Below are 15,981 nucleotides of genomic sequence, written 5' to 3'. Positions count from 1 at the left end.
AAAAAAAAAAAAAAAAGGGTTTGGAGTGGCCAAGTCAAAGTCCAGATTTGAATCCAATGACCTTAAACAGGCAGTTCATGCTCGAAACCCCTCCAATATGAAGGAGTTGAAGAGTTCCTGTGAAGAAGAGTGGGCCAAAATTCCTCGACATGACTTATCACCAATTATCGGAAACGCCTGATTTCAGTTATTGCTGCCAAGGGTGGCACAACCCATTCGTAGGTTCGGGGGACGTCGGATTATTTTTTTTTTGTGTGTGTGTGTCTAAATATATTCAATTGACTTTTGAAAACTGTACTTTGCATTTCCTCGGGTGTTCTCTATGTGATATTAAAATTGGTTTGATGAACCGAAACCTTTGTGTATCACAAATACACAAAGAGCACAGAAATCCGAAAGTGGGCAAATACTTTTTCACGGCACTGCAATACTCATTTGGAACACTTTACTGACTTACCCGTCATCCTCACTGCTCCTCGCCTCCATCTCCAGCACAGTGCTCGTGTCTGGCGGCGAGAGCAGGCGGCCGCCAGTCGAAGCACACCCTGTGACCCTCCCTCAGGTGCCGCATCCAGCGACTGTGCCGGCCTGACATCCCTTGGTCATGGAATTTTGTTCAAACTGCACGCAATACCTCAAATAATTCACACACAAAAGCGTTTTGAGCCAGGCTTCTGCGGGAAGATTTTAAAGGTTGGAAAAGGTCATCCATTTGCATGCATCTGGATGCGTTACCCAATCGTGTTGTTGCCATCGGGGATGTGTCACTTCTTCCTGGTGTTGCCATAGCCACCAGTGGTAATAAGAGATGGGACTGTCTACAGGGAATCCATGATGATAAGATTAATTATGAACATATCCTGCAATACCGGGCCTCACAATGGACATTGAAATAACCACGTCATTACGGGACAATCTTCTCTAGCAATAATGACAAAAGGAGAAAAGGTCAATTTGATATTGCACCTGACTACATGAGCTATGGCCGTTAGCGTAGCGGCCTATGTTGTTTTTCTTAACTTTGCCTTTCTCCTGTGTAGGAATTGGGTGAGCTTTATTTGCTTATATAACAGAAGCCAAATGGTGGAGTTCACATTATTATTCAACAAATTATTGACTGATCAAAAGTGTTAAAAGTGACTTGCTTTCTTTGACGATGCAGTATTAATCACTCGAAGCATGCCCTTTTTTCTTTTGTTTGTTTCTTGAGAAAGCTATTTTTTTTCTTGAGACGTGAGGATTCTGTCCGGTGCATGCATTATACAAAAAGCATACAGCCTGCTTAGCACAGAAATGAGAAGAGATGGCAGAAAGATATCAAACAATGATATTCAATTAAATATATACTGTACATATATATATGTAAGTTAAGGCAACAAGCTGCCATCGGAGTGCCCTGTGGTTCACGAGGTCCCAGTCTCCATGGCAACAGCACATCTTAAAGTGTCTGCGTGTTTGCTTGAAACTGATGGGAATTGTCGGTGGTCTCTCGACTGATCTGCTCGCCATATGTGAGCCTGAAATATTCGAAGAGGGCAGATTAATGAAACTCCCGTAGTTTGAATTTGTACATGGAAAAATACCAACAGTGTAGACAGTGAAGGCCAAACTGAAATGTGTATGAAGGGCACATAAGAGACTAGAAGAAATCTCTCGGGAATATTCATATCCTATGCTTGCACTCCTATTATGTTTTTTGTAAAAGAGAGTGCGGTCATTGAAATTTTGCATTTATACTTTGTAGTTCAAATTAAAAATAATATGTAAGCTAGTTATTCAATACATTCAAATTCACATTCCAATTGGAATAATTGAGGCTTGAATGTTGAATGTAACAGAGTAGATGTTGGATCAACATGATTATAAACGAATGTTAAAAGTTTTCAATGACAAAAATATTCAAAATATATACATTAGTTATGATACAGGATGTCACCCCAAAAAGTTACGCACTCTTGGACTGTTTTATTTGATTCCATCAATTATCTTCAATCCAATGTCATTTTCTTTCATTTAACCTGTTAGCTAATCGAAGACAAAAGAGTCTGAGAGTACATTTTCAGGAAGACAGCCTCCATTTATATCAAAAGGAAAAAAAAAAAAGTACAGCACACCACTTGGTAAAAAGTGTGACGATCTTTATGACGACTAAATAAATACTCATTGGTACGAATGCATACGTGAATGGCTCACATGCCAAACGCTGCAGATAAAACAAGGGCGCCAGTGTTGGGAGAAAAAAAAAACAACAACAATCCTTCTTGAGGTGTAATACCACAGAGGTTTACACTTGAATAACATAATCTGCTTATGCTCTGAAACTGCCAAGAAAACGTGTCCGTTTCACACACCAAACTCGAATGTTATAATTCATTGCAAAACCCCCCCAAAACAAAACAATATGAGGTTAGAGTTAAACTTAACATTCTCATGTGGAGCTTTTTTGTTTTAGCGCTCATTATAATTTGGATGATGTGAAGGAACCAAATATAACTCATTAATCTGGACTGCTATGCTGCCATAAAAAGAAAAATAACCCACGTTAGTGTCCCATCTTTGCAATTTATCATTGACTATATTGAACGTTTAACCCGCTCAGGGAAAGCGGTTACTACAGTGGACAGCTTACCATGTTATCAGTTTACAGGGTGCATGAAAGGGTTAAATGGGAAGAGACTATGACAAACTGTGATCCCAAAACACTTGAATAAAACCATTTCAAACTGACCTTACAACTCGACCCTTAAAATGCACAGCATATATACACTTGCCCTTTTTAATAGCCATTCAGCACAGCAAAAACAAACAAGTGGGAAAAACTCTCCGTTATCTACCCTGGCAAAAGTTACCTCCCTCCCGTCATACAAAGAGCTTTGTCCTCCAGTAAGGATGTATCACTTCAAAATATGGGTTACAACGCGGCTTTTTTTTTTTTCCTGTTAGGTTTCACAAAAACAAAATATGAAAAGGTGAATTTGAGAATAGCAAGCCACAAGTCGGAGAGGATTCAGTGTGTCACATTAAATTTGGAATAAATTCCCCCTGCCCTGGCCCCTAGTTGTAGAAATTCCGGAATTATATGCTGCGTTGTTGTGTTCTGTCTAAAGGCGGATTTTCTGTTGTGACTGTTATGTGGGCTACTGAATAAACTGTCTGGTTAGTGTTAAGTACTGTTTGTGTTGCACGTGTACATGTTTAAAGCTGTGACCTCTCCTTACAAAGACCTACATTCAATGCCCTTCCAAGTGATTTTACTTGGCACTGGTGCAATTGCATACATTTTAGAGCAGCGGTATTGAGGAGCTCAAAGTATTTCTTCTAATCCGGGTGGAGGGTGTTTAAAGCCAGAGGGGTGCAGGCTGAGGGCCACAGACGGCTTCAAACAGCAGCTTGGCCGTCTGCAGGTTCTCACGTTCGTGAACGTCAGCGAGAGTCAAGCCGAGTAACCATGATATTCCTCATGGACCTGCAGATGATGCTGCTGGACATGATTTACTTCATCCTACGCAACACCGTGAGGGCCGTGCTGCGGCCACGCATCAAGCCCATCGATGGCGAGCTGGTGCTGATCACCGGCTCGGGAGGAGGCCTGGGTCGTCTCTTCGCCCAGGAGTTTACTAAGCGAGGCGCCGAGGTGGTGCTGTGGGACGTGGACGGCGCGGCCAACGAGCGCACGGCCAAGCTGGTGCGCGACTTGGGGGGCAAGGCGCACGCCTACACGTTGGATGTCACCAAAAGAGAGGAAGTGTATCGCTACGCCGATGTGGTGAGGAAAGATCTGGGCCGCGATGTCACCATGCTGGTGAACAACGCCGGAGTGGTGGCTGGCCAACGAGTGCTGGATTGTCCAGATGAGCTCATTGAGAAGACCATTGGGGTCAACTGTCTCGCACTCTTCTGGGTGAGGCAAACTTTTGCTTTAGTCAAGAATAAAACCATACTTCGTATTTGCTATATGGAAAACAAATCTTGACATTAAGTCCAAAAATCAACCTCACTTTCAATGAAAACACATTGTTGGACAGACAATGGTGCCTTGAAATACAAGTGACCCCAATTTGGACTTTTACGAGATTCGAACCATCACTCCGCTGATTTTTTTTTTTTTTTTGTGTGGCTTGTTTTTCCAAATACGGTGAGTCAAGAGAGACGACATTAACAGACCCAGACCCACAAGAGAGTAGCTGCACATTGATTGTATGTACTGTATTTAGGTACTGCAATATTTAATATATATTGCCGGTATACATATATTTGTTTTACTATTCATACAGCTTCTTGTTCTCCCATGATGAAAGTAACTCTTTCTTTCTTTTAAAAGCTTTGGGACTCCCCCTATAGTTCACAAATGTAATTTACTTTTAGGCCTTGGCGGTTCATCGAAATAAATAGTACTGTAATAAATGTGTGTTCAACAGTACCGATATAATTGATGCTGTGTTCAGGCTGGTCCACCGACACTAAATTAGGAAGGAATGCAGACGGAAAACTATTGTTATACTTGACAGTGAGTTAGCCATCAATTTTTTCTTGCTTCCATGCACATATGACCCAATCATGAAAATATCAGGCAAGCAACTGATGGTATTTAATTTTTTTTTTTTTTTGGGGGGCGTAACAAAGAAAAAAAAACTTTTTTGCAAAATGCATTTTCATCCTCAGCTACTGGCACACAGCAGGTTATTGTTGCTAAAAATAAAGCACACTAACACGATCCCCCTTTTCACAGCAGTGCTGACAATCCTCTTAATGCGAAGCTGCTCATGCAACAAAAGCGTCCTTCACGTTGAGCAACATTGAGTTCAATCACACTGGAACATTACATACCTTTCTATCACTGTGCCTTTGTGTGCCTACGTCACTCTGCGTGCGTTTGTGTGTGTGTGTGCGTGTTTGCCAGACAGTGAAGGCCTTCCTGCCTCAGATGAAGGCCCAAGATCACGGCCACATCGTGACGATCGCCAGCGTGCTGGGTCTCTTCAGCACAGGCTGCGTCGAGGTGAATCAGGGCTGGAGAATGACCCGTAACACAGTTTCAATATGTATCACAAATGAACAACCCGAGTTGTTTTTCCCCATTCGTCGTGTGTTTACTCATCTGAGACAGGACTACTGCGCCAGTAAGTTTGCCGCGGTGGGTTTCCATGAGTCGCTTGCTCACGAGCTGCTGGCTGACGAAGTGGAGGGCGTGAAGACCACTCTGGTGTGCCCTTACATCGTGGACACGGGCATGTTTGAGGGCTGCAAGATAAGGTGTGTCAATGTTAATTCCATATCACTACAAGTGGTGCCTTGAGATCCGAGTGACTCGACTTATAGTAGGGCTGAAGGATTTTGAAAACTAATCCAATTGCGATTTTTTTCCCCCTATATTGCGATTGAATATAAATGAACAAAGTGATCTATATTACAATAAAACAATGTTGAATTCGTGACACATAAATGTTTTGCGCTTCTAGGTTAGGCTTACGTGAAAGTAAAGGCAAATGGAGCATGAATCAAGGTGAAAGCATTACCTACTTCAATGAGGGATGGATTGATTGGATTGGATAAACTTTATTGTCAAATGTACTGTATGTGTAACAAACAGCACAGATGAAACTTATTTAACACTCTGACTTGCAGTCGTTTCAGCATTCACAATGAAAATTCCATAAAAATTCAAAAGTACAATCATGCAAATAAATAACTTCAACTATTCATGAAACAATGATACGGAACACGTGTACTGCACTTAAATCACTTAAGCACTGTACCTATCTACATACTAATAAATAAATGGATAAAATAAAGATACATCAATAAATATACATAAAAAAATAAAGCCAACCAACCTACCAAAATGAGAGGGTTTTTATTTGCCAAATTGAAGCCCTTGTCATTTGAAAATTGCATGCAACTACATTGCAATGTTGATTTTCATTTGATTAATTGTTCAGCCCCGCGACCAGGTCTGGACTGGTATAAAAAATTATGTAGACTATGCCGTTTTGCTTTCCTGTATCAAAAACGGGGGAAAAAAAACATTGCTTTTGAAGCAGGTTGATTTCCATTCATTTCAACGGGGGGAGATGATTTGAGATGAGAGGGTTTTGAGTTTTGACAGGGTGACTGTCCAAATTAAACTTGCATCGCAAGGCACCAGTGTATTGGATTCCTATTATGTATTTACCTCCATACAGGCTATAGAGGTACAGTATACCCAAATTATTTTTAAATGCATTGGATGAAAAATAAATTGGGGAAGGGGCAAAAAAAATGTGTTAAAAAAATCTGCAATGTTCTGTATTCCTATTCTGCCTGATTTCACCTTATAAAATTCTGTTTCGACCAACAGAGAGGAAATGGAGCTCGTCCTGCCCCCTCTCGAGCCTCAGTATTGCGTGGAGCAGGCCATGAACGCCATCCTCATTGATCAACCCCTAGTGTGCATTCCACGTCTCACCTACCTGCCTGTCCTGTTCAGAGCGTCAGTACCGCGTCTCGTCCCACTCACGGCAACCGAAACCTGCTGATACTTTTTTTTTTTCTTTCAGGTTACTGCCATGGGAATCCAATGTGGTTTCGTATCGTTTCATGGGCTCCGACAAGTGCATGTATCCCTTCATTGAGGCCAAGAAGAAACAAATGTTAAACGGTGTCCACCCGTTTGCATAAGTTTTCAAGCTTTGAATGTTAAGAACAGAATACATTTCAGACAAAAAGGTCAGATGAAACAGGATAACTGGGCTACTGCCAGGATTCACTCACATATTGAAGGTCACGACAGTAGAACAAACGCAGAAGGCGAGATGACGACTCAGTCAAGTAGTTATCAGCTCTGCAGTTATGTCGAATCTAACAAAAACATTCATGAAATGATGCAATTCTGTAAATGCTGCGTTGTATGTGTTCATGCAATTAAAGAAGTGAGCTACACTGTCAAAATTTGTGTTTTCCGAGTCAATTTTCACCATTGACAATCTGGCACAACTGATCTGTCAAGGCACACTCATGGTGTCAATGCCAAATGAGTTGTGCCACCCCAACCCCACAGTGTACTTCTAGGCACCAAGTGTGATATTAAAAGGGGGGGAAAAAGGATCTAAACTTAAAAGAAAAATGGTGTTGATCATTTTCATGGGCTGCAGAAACAGCTTGTGACATTAAACGGATCTGAAGATTATCTTGTGTTATACCCAAGGTTGTTATCAGATGAGCTTTTTTTTCTTCTTTTTTAAGCTACCGGTAGTCATTTTGACTCTTTAGCAGCCCGGTGGACCAGAGGTTAGCACGTCAACCTTACAGTGCAGCTATACCGAGTTCGATTCCGGCTCCTGCCTTCCAGTGTGGAGTTTGCATGTTCTCCCCGGGCCTGCGTGGGTTTTCTCCGGGTACTCCGGTTTCCTCCCACATTCCAAAAACAGGCACGGCAGGCTGATTGAACACTCCAAATTGTCCCTAGGTGTGAGTGTGGATGGTTTTTTCGTCTCTGTGTGCCCTGCGATTGGCTGCAACCGGTTCAGGGTGTCCCCCGCACACTGCCCCTAGACAGGCTCCAGCACGCGACCCTTGTGAGGATAAAGCAGACCAGAAAATGGATGGATGGATCTTGACTACTCCTCACTGACTGCATGAGAAGCAAGCACACATGGTGAGTCTCTTTGTGTGGGGACACTCCCCCCCAAAAAATACGTTCGTGCATCAGTACATCATATAAGCCTTTTTTTTTTTTTTGATGGACAAAAAAAGAAAAAGGAAAACATTTTTTTGAGTCAAACAGCCACTGACCAGATATTTGTTTTGTGCGCATGAACACAGGTTTATTTCCAGAAGGAGCAGAAAGAGACGGGAGGCTGACATAAAGGAGAGAAAGGGAGTTAAGACTGCTCTGCCACGCACAGTGGAGACAACATCACGTTACATCACACGCTACATTTAAAGTAACACACTCTTTCTTCCTGGCCCTGCACGGCGAATGTCGGTAACACGTCATTGGTGGTTTTTGAGCGAAAGCACTGCAGAAAGCTGCACCCTAAAAAAAGGTGAAAAAAAATGGGACTTCTCGTTTTTTTTATGAATAACCTAAAGGAAGTAATAAAACATAACACTTAAAAACAATGGTTAGCAGGACATAATTCACAGTTTGTATTTTCAACTGAAGCCCCAAATCACTCGTCAGGATGCAGCTACTCCCACTTGTGAGCAACAAAAGAATGTACAATTAAACAACATCAAGGAGAGCAAAACCAAAATGTTCAGTTCAATCTTGTTTAACTGTGAACACGGTGCAACGGTGAACATGACTGGCAGCCGCCAAAAATGTCCTGCAGCGACTTGGAACGCAGCGTCTTCAAGTTTTCTCGAGTGCTTTTACAGTCTAGCCAACCTGATGGTCTAAACGCTGCCGTGCAGGGGCGGGGCCAGTGTGCTTGAGTTAGCCGGTTTGGGGTGCAGCTGGCCCTCAACCTCCTGTTTCACACATCTGTCGAAAATAAGTCCCAGTTAATGAAAACAGCAGTAGTTGTTTCCATGGGCATGCTGAAAATCTGAAAGTCTTCGAGAAAAAAAAAATGAAGGCTTACCCAGAGACTGTTCCGTTTCCTGTCCGCTCATTTAACAGTTGGTCGTACTCTGACAGCAGTTTCAATATATTAAGTGCAGCCTGTAGGGGTGAATAAGAATCATTTGTGTCTTTTTTTTCCACAGCTTTTGTTGAACAATGAGGGAAGAAGAAAAAAATGCTGATAACCAAAGAACCACAAACGAAATTCATTGTGACGCTTAAAGGCTTGGATGACACTACGTTAAGTTGATAAGTTTATTATGAGGGATATGTTCGAGACCCAACCATGATAACTGAATGTCTACAAAACAAATAACTTTTTTTTTTTTGCTCGGTTTTACCCATGCCCGACAATTTCAACATACTGAAACTTATTGAATCAAGTTTTTAAAAGACATTGTCAAGATTGCCGTGCCTATGACTTTAAGAGGCGGGGCCTGGTGGAATAATGTGTGAAGTCGGCGTGGGAGTATATGGGTTGTGAGCTGCGGCTGACAGCAGGTTCAGCATGAGGGTGGCCCGAGCATCTCGACCCTTTGAATAATATTCTGTGCCGGAATGAACCTTGTTATAAATAACGTATGTTGTTAATAGCATAAGAAGACTGTAATGCAATACGTAAAGCCAAAGTAGAATTAAAAGCACCACTTTCCTTGGTTAATATGTAAGAGGTTACATAGAAGAAGTGTTGAAAATGGTTGAAGAGGGCAAGGCGAATGTGGCTCTCCTTTCCCACGTGTAAAGGTATTACAGAAAGTATACTATAAAAATCTACATTTAAAAAAAATGGTCACTTATTTATTTTTATTTTTGCGAATGATGTACAGTAGTAGAGATATGTGTCTGTCAAGCTCAAGTCAAGTTTTGCTTAAGGTTAATTTTATAATACGATAATTAAATTCTCCTTCCGCTTGTGAGTCCTAATGGTTACTTAAGCGTTGTGTGTACAATTAATGAAAGCCTTATGATGGTGAATGTGTGAGTACGGTAAGAAATAGAAATGAGATCATGCATTGACTGTCCTACCACATCATGACAGGATTCTACATCTTTTCCCATTCCATGGCTGATGAGCGGTGGCTGGGAGGAACAGTTAATCAGCGATACAAACTCATTCTTATTATTTTTGGGGAAATCTTTATATTCCACCTGCAAGCAGAAAATGAACGCACTTACTGCTAATCACACAATGCTGAACTGATTGAGTGGTTGAAGGTGGTGAAGAAGACGGCTACCTGCAGATCCTGCACAGACGCAAGGTAAGCCAGCTGTTCAGAGGGCCTGGTGAGGGGACCGTGGGGCGTCTGGATACTTTTATTCTTGAGGATGGCCTCAGCCGTGTGGGACGTGCCGGCGTACAGCAGTTCGTTGGCAATCACGGCAGTGACGGTGGCCTTGCCTGGGTTTGGTGTTGCCCGGGTATAGTCCTTGGTATGTGGTCCTTGGCAGGCGCCGACCGCTTGAGCCACTTCGGGCACCATGGGAAGGATGCCCGCGGGAAGCTGCTGGTGGCTCAAGTAAGGCAGGCGGAACTCCTCCTCCTTGTAACCTGCGAGATTATGTCGGAGGATGTGATTAAAACAGGAAGGGAGTAACAATTTGTACATTCCAACCATGAGCACTCACCCAGGGGCACATCCTCTACAGAGCCGGGCTCAAAGAATGTCACCTTGCGTCCATCACCAGGCTTTTTCACAGGGGTCTGAGGATTCCGCAAGCAATAGAGATGGAAGATTGAACATTCAAACAAGGTCACATGCATTTGTATGACTCTAAAAAGGTCAAACAAATACCCTCTCGTCAGTTTTAAGTGCCGGTTTAGGGGGCTGAGGCTGAGGCACTTTATATCCCAGCAACTCCAACATCTTCTCTGCCGCGTTCTTCTTGGCCACTTTTTTGCTCGGCCCCATGCCCTCCGCAGACTGGCCGCACACTCTCACCTATAACAAAAGCATGCAGGCAGCACGTGTTGAAAAACGCTAACAGGCTTAAGGCCTTTTCACACTGCACTTAGCGGACAGCAGCGCACTGCCGACAAAACCATTCATTATGTGCTACAACAGCAAAACCAAAATGCACCGTGTCACGTCACGTCGCTCATGAGGGGTGTTTCCCAATTGTGGCGCCGGGCTTTGAACTGAAAAACGCTCATTCTGGAGCAACGCTGATGTGATACCGGACAGTGCGATCATTAGCAAAAGGGGTTGGAAGAGGAACTTCAGGACAAATGAGAAATAAAATGGGGTCTACTTCTCACCCAGCGGGGAAACCCTCCCGGCTAATTCCTGGTCGGCCGCTAAGCCACTTCCAAATATAGACAAGCTTGCACTGGGGCACTGCCGTCTCCACAACGTGCCCCATGGAAAACACCAAGTAGACCAAGTACAGTGTGGAAAGTCCTCATAGGGGAGGACTGATAAGTGCTTGGGTTGCCGCGGACTCACTTGCATGATGAACTCCCGACGCCGCGGCAGGCCTCTCTCCGTCACCATGCTGTATTCAGGCTCCTTCTCCTTCTTGGCCTGTTGGATCTGAGCCAGACGGCTGATGGGATTCATTCCCTGGCCGTATTCCGGGCTGGTCTGCAGCTGTGGGTACCACGCGTGAGACTGACTTAGATTCATTTCCATTTAACACTTTTTTTTTCATCTTGAAGAATGTTGTCACAGCCTTGAAGCAATGCAAGTATACAGTAACTACACTACTTGGCAGAGGTTTCCCATTTAGTGGCTTTAGGATATCTCCCACATTTAGGCCATGGTTAATGGAGGCATTTATTTAAAAAAAAAAAAAAAGTTTCCCAAATGTCTTTTTTGAACTGTTACATGTGCAACATTTCAGGAGTACCTTAATAATGGATTTGGTTTTCTTCTTGATGCGTGGCAGCGTCTTCTCCATGGTGGGTATATGAGGTAGCCTCTTCAAGTCGCCGAGCACAGCGGCAGCTGCCAACCTTTTTGCGATCTTTTTACTCTTCCCCTCGCCCTCTCCGGTGAATTCTCCCACTGCAACGCGCACCACAAAGCTCTTGATGTGCGGCGGACCTTCTTCTTTTAATACCTGGATAACGCAGTGATGTAGACAATTGGGAAATGCCCAGCCAACATGTTGCTAATGAGCCTTCAGTTAAAATAGGCGATACCTCAAAATTTACAGGGAGGTTGCGCTTCAGTGCAATCTCAAACACTTGACTGATTTCGGACTTGTTGAGGTTCTCTTCTTCAGGCTCTTCGTTCACCTGAGATAGAGAAAAAGCAATGAATATCGATTCAATTGGTCAACAGGAATGGTGAGCGCAAGCCTCTCACCTCTGGCATTTGCTGCAATATGGGCTCCCTCTGCAGCACTTTCAGGGCCTTGATGGTGGCGTCCTGCTTGGCGAGCTGCCGCGTGCGTCCCTTCCCGATAAACTGCTGGCCTCCAATGGAAAGTTCCATGTGGTAGATCATTGGTCCCATGGGGGCAAATGGGTAGTAGTAACTGGACGCACAATTCACGATGCATTTTTTTTAAAAAACAAATTCAATAATCGACAGACGAATAAAACTGAAAATGGGCCAAACGTACTGTTGCATAGAACGCTGATAGGGCCCCGCAACACGGACACCATAACTCATGTGTGGCGGTCTCATTGGGTATTGGTCGACGGGTTTGTATATGGGCTTTTTACTAAGTTTTGAGCACAATGCGTTCAACTCCATGATTTGAATCATACCATCTGCCACATACAAGAAAAGCAAGATTGAGCATTAGAGCAAACGATTTATCTGCCATGAGAGTACTGGTGGGCACCGACCTGAGTTCTTGCCTAGGTTGCGTGGTGTCCTGATGGTGGGCTTTGGAAGTACAGTCTCAGCCAGGGCAGACGTAGCGGCGGAATGCTGAGCCTTCTTGATGCTGGTCCCCTCGGCATCCCAGTGCTGATCTCCCAGGGTGAGCCGCACTGAGAAAATCTGATGGGGACAAGGTGCATCGTAAGCTCTCCCTCCATACGATAATAATCAAGAAATGAAGTGAAAGATTCTCCCAACATACTTTGGAGTGAGCCGGTCCTTGCTCGCTCAGTAGCTTATATTCAGGTTGGAGCTTGTTGAAACGGGCTAACTCATTCACCAAACACATGGGGGTCTTCTCTTTAGGGTTTGCCATGTTAGATACTGGAAGACCCCAAAAAATTCAGCATCTTATAAAAAAATTCAAAAATGGCCTAATCGTAACGCAGCGAACACAGTGGAACATTTGAAGTCATAAATATTCTTGAATTTGTCCATCTTCGAAGCATACTTGAATTGGAGTTTTAGGGGAGTTAAAGTATACCACAAAACTGTTGAATTTAAGCTTCGCCCTTAAGATTGTTGAGGATTAAAGGCTTCTGGCATACAATGTTTTTTCCCCTTTGGATTTTTCATGATGGATATTCCGAAATGCCTCAATAATAAGTGAAGGAAAATATTACTTCAAATTTTAAAATGTCAAAATCACACAATCAATATTGTGTTTATTTCATGGATCACTTCAAACAAAAGTAGAGCTTTGTGAGCAAACAAACAAACATACCTGTGATGGTACTGTAGGGAGTGGCTGAGCCCGCAGGGAGAGCTGAGCTCCTGACGGGCTGGCCGGCGCTCTCCGACGCCAATGTGCTTGTAGCGCAGGGGATGCTGAAAGATGGCCTCAGCTGAGGCTGCCCCAGTTGCCGTGGGGCAGGGGCATCGGGCATGGGACTCGCCGGACAGTGGAACTGGAGCTGGGACATCCCTGCTGCTCTGGGTTTATCAGATTTGATTGGAAACTTTTCAGTGTAGCAATGATAGGGGAACTGTTGATAGACAAGAGGATAGGTTAGTACTGTTGTACAAATGAGAAACAAGATCACAGTAGAAACCTCTCGCGTAAAACTAGGGTGCACAAGAGCATTTGATTCTTGAAACAAATATAACCTTAAACCTTATTGGAACTGTGAGTAAAGCTCCCAAAACATTTAACCTAATAACACTTTTAACGTATGATAAAACTGTACAACCATCGATTTTAATTGACTAATTCAAGTTTGTCAGGAGCAGTGACTTTAACTGCTGCTAGGAAACAGACAACATGAATGGAATCCCTATCACAGGGTCTCATTTTAAAAATAAATAAATGAACAAATGCAGCAACAGTGCTCTCCAAATATGTGTCTGAAGTCGGCAGCACTTTTTCCTCAGCATGTGTACAAGATGGAGAAATAAACAAGCGAGGTCTATAAATGTTCTCACTGCTGGCGAAGTTCCAGACACAAGCAGGGTCATCTGGAAATATTTTGCCTGTATGGCCGACAGCCTGTAGCAAGGCGACAGAAATGGCAAAGCCTAATACTGTATTAAGTTGAATTAATAAAAATAAAGAGAATGTGAAGCTTTTTCTCAGCTATTATTGCACTGCTTTTACTGATGTTTAGGTTTTTGCCATGGTATGGTTTCAGGACTAGTATTGAGAGGTACTATTTGCAGACATATCATGGGAGTCTGAATTTTGGTATTGTAACACTACTAATCACCTGCATGGATCGGTGCAATTTAATGCTGGGAAAAAAAATGTTTCAAAGCTCTTGTGACGCCATTGGAAGTGGTCAAGGATGCACTTCAGTTGCTTTATTCCCACGAGCGGTAAGAGAATGCACATTCATTTCAGACCTGCTATCCGCTTCAACTTAAGTCACAGCCACGGCACTCGCAGACTACAAACCCAGACTGACTAATTTGAGCAGGTTCTCTTTCATCTTTGCTCATGTCACAACCACCAATCATCAAGCCTGCCCGTAACAGCCAATACGGTTACAGACATTACACTACCCTTCCCTTGACCAAACCCCTGTCTCTGAGGGCTCCACACACACACACACACACACACACACACACACACACACACACACACACACACACACACACACACACACACACACACACACACACACACTCCCAAATCTCAACTCTTTCTGCCTCTGTTGTAAATTATTGAGTGTGGCTGTTCGGAGCGGGCCTGATTACTGGCATTTGTCAGAATCAGCAAAGATGTATGAGCAAAGCTTGGAAATTGGCCCAAGTAAGCGACAGGGAGTGAGTTGTAGCCAATAGCAGCTCTGGAATGAATATGCATCGTTAATAATCATGGGAATAAAACAACTGTGTCAACCCTGAGCACATATGAGGGTATTTCGTTGTAAGAAGCTGAGAGACGCAAGACAATTGTTAAGGAAATGAGATGTCATTGAATGCGGACGACGTGGGCTGGAAAATTGAATTTTCAATCAGCAGTACTTGAAGTGGCATGGCCACAAGTAACAACTAAAATGTGTGTGCAGCCAGAAAATCCAACTAAATTGTGTCGACTTTTTGAATCTTAACACTTGATAGATTTTGCACCATATGAACACACACGAACCGAGAACGACTGGAATTCAACGCGGGTGTAAATTGTCACGCCATCCATCGTTTAAACGCACACGCACTTGTTTCCCCTCAAACAAAGACCTAATTCTTTTTCTCAGCACAGGTACACAAATGGGAGGGGTTCAAGTCTAATTTGTTTCCCGAAAAGCTCTATTAACTATACACGAACACACAAAGCCTTCATGGAACAGAAATGTGTTGACTTCGGCTAGATTCTAACTAATTGAGTATGAGGGCTACACAGCGATCTCGCCAGAAAACCTTTCAAATGCAATTTAGATTAATTGCATTTGAAACGTCTTTGCATAAACATGCATTACACGACAGTAAATATATAATGAGTCTGTGTAGAAATAAACCCGCCGGGTGAGTGGTGCTCTCCATACAGACCACATCCGAGATGACTAGCGTCCTTTGCTAATGCAGGTAACCACTTCAGACCCGTTTGTCTAATGTGGAATTTATCACATTATAACGCAAGTCAATTGCTTCGACGCAAGGATGAACAACCATCCTAAAAGCTAAATCAGCTGACATTTTTCCCCACACAGGTAAGAGAGTATTCTCCGTTTTCTCCCCCATCAGAGATCCGATGAAAGTGTTAGCTTTGCTACATTAGCCTCGAAGAAGTCTGTACAATACAAAGCCTCACCTTTGCGTTCTCCTGTCAGGTTTGAAGCCGCTCAATAGGACACACTGGTTAGGTGTTGTCTAAGTTACTAAATGGCCAGTTTCAAGGGCTCATTTATGTAATTTTTAAATCAGATCGTGGGCTGTGGACAAGCAGACATGGGAGACAGGGCAAACACTAAAGAGAATGGTTCGATGTTGAGACGGCTTCAGGACGTGACGTAATGTTAAGAGGAAATGTTACCAAAATATAGCAGCCATGTGAGTCGACACGCAACATCCCAAACAGCGTCGGTAGTTTATTTAACCAACTATCATGTATTGAGACTTTATTAGATTTAAGATGTTATCTGCTAATATTACATTGCAGGTGTCAAA

The 15,981-nt window shown here is 43.2% G+C and overlaps 2 protein-coding genes across 3 annotated transcripts; one reads left to right on the top strand and one right to left on the bottom strand.

Moving 5' to 3' along the window:
* Positions 1-3,065: 3,065 nt before the first annotated feature.
* rdh20 (retinol dehydrogenase 20) lies at positions 3,066-6,921 on the top strand. The gene is made up of 5 exons (XM_086117772.1): positions 3,066-3,901; positions 4,901-4,999; positions 5,108-5,253; positions 6,338-6,469; positions 6,537-6,921. Exons 1-5 carry the CDS (start codon positions 3,449-3,451, stop codon positions 6,655-6,657), a joined length of 951 nt encoding a protein of 316 aa, XP_085973898.1. The 5' UTR covers positions 3,066-3,448; the 3' UTR covers positions 6,658-6,921.
* An 855-nt stretch (positions 6,922-7,776) lies between these two features.
* On the bottom strand, positions 7,777-15,795 carry stau1 (staufen double-stranded RNA binding protein 1). 2 transcript variants are annotated; one of them, XM_086117770.1, is made up of 15 exons: positions 15,626-15,795; positions 13,103-13,364; positions 12,581-12,702; positions 12,342-12,498; positions 12,113-12,263; positions 11,854-12,025; positions 11,688-11,783; positions 11,393-11,605; positions 10,990-11,133; positions 10,339-10,485; positions 10,172-10,247; positions 9,781-10,094; positions 9,572-9,694; positions 8,565-8,644; positions 7,777-8,464 (listed from the first exon to the last, which is right to left on the bottom strand). In XM_086117770.1, exons 2-15 carry the CDS (start codon positions 13,299-13,301, stop codon positions 8,377-8,379), a joined length of 2,082 nt encoding a protein of 693 aa, XP_085973896.1. In that variant the 5' UTR covers positions 13,302-13,364; positions 15,626-15,795; the 3' UTR covers positions 7,777-8,376. The 2 variants fall into 2 exon arrangements, with proteins under 2 accessions (XP_085973896.1, XP_085973897.1); XM_086117771.1 differs by having other exon boundaries at positions 12,354-12,498.
* Positions 15,796-15,981: the final 186 nt, after the last annotated feature.

This window comes from Hippocampus guttulatus, chromosome 8 (assembly GCF_054856545.1).
Source record: "Hippocampus guttulatus isolate MCC_2025c chromosome 8, RoL_Hgut_1.0, whole genome shotgun sequence".
NCBI lineage: Eukaryota > Metazoa > Chordata > Actinopteri > Syngnathiformes > Syngnathidae > Hippocampus > Hippocampus guttulatus.
The sequence above is the reverse complement of the archived record's forward strand: the minus strand, read 5'-3'. Positions and strand labels throughout refer to the sequence as shown.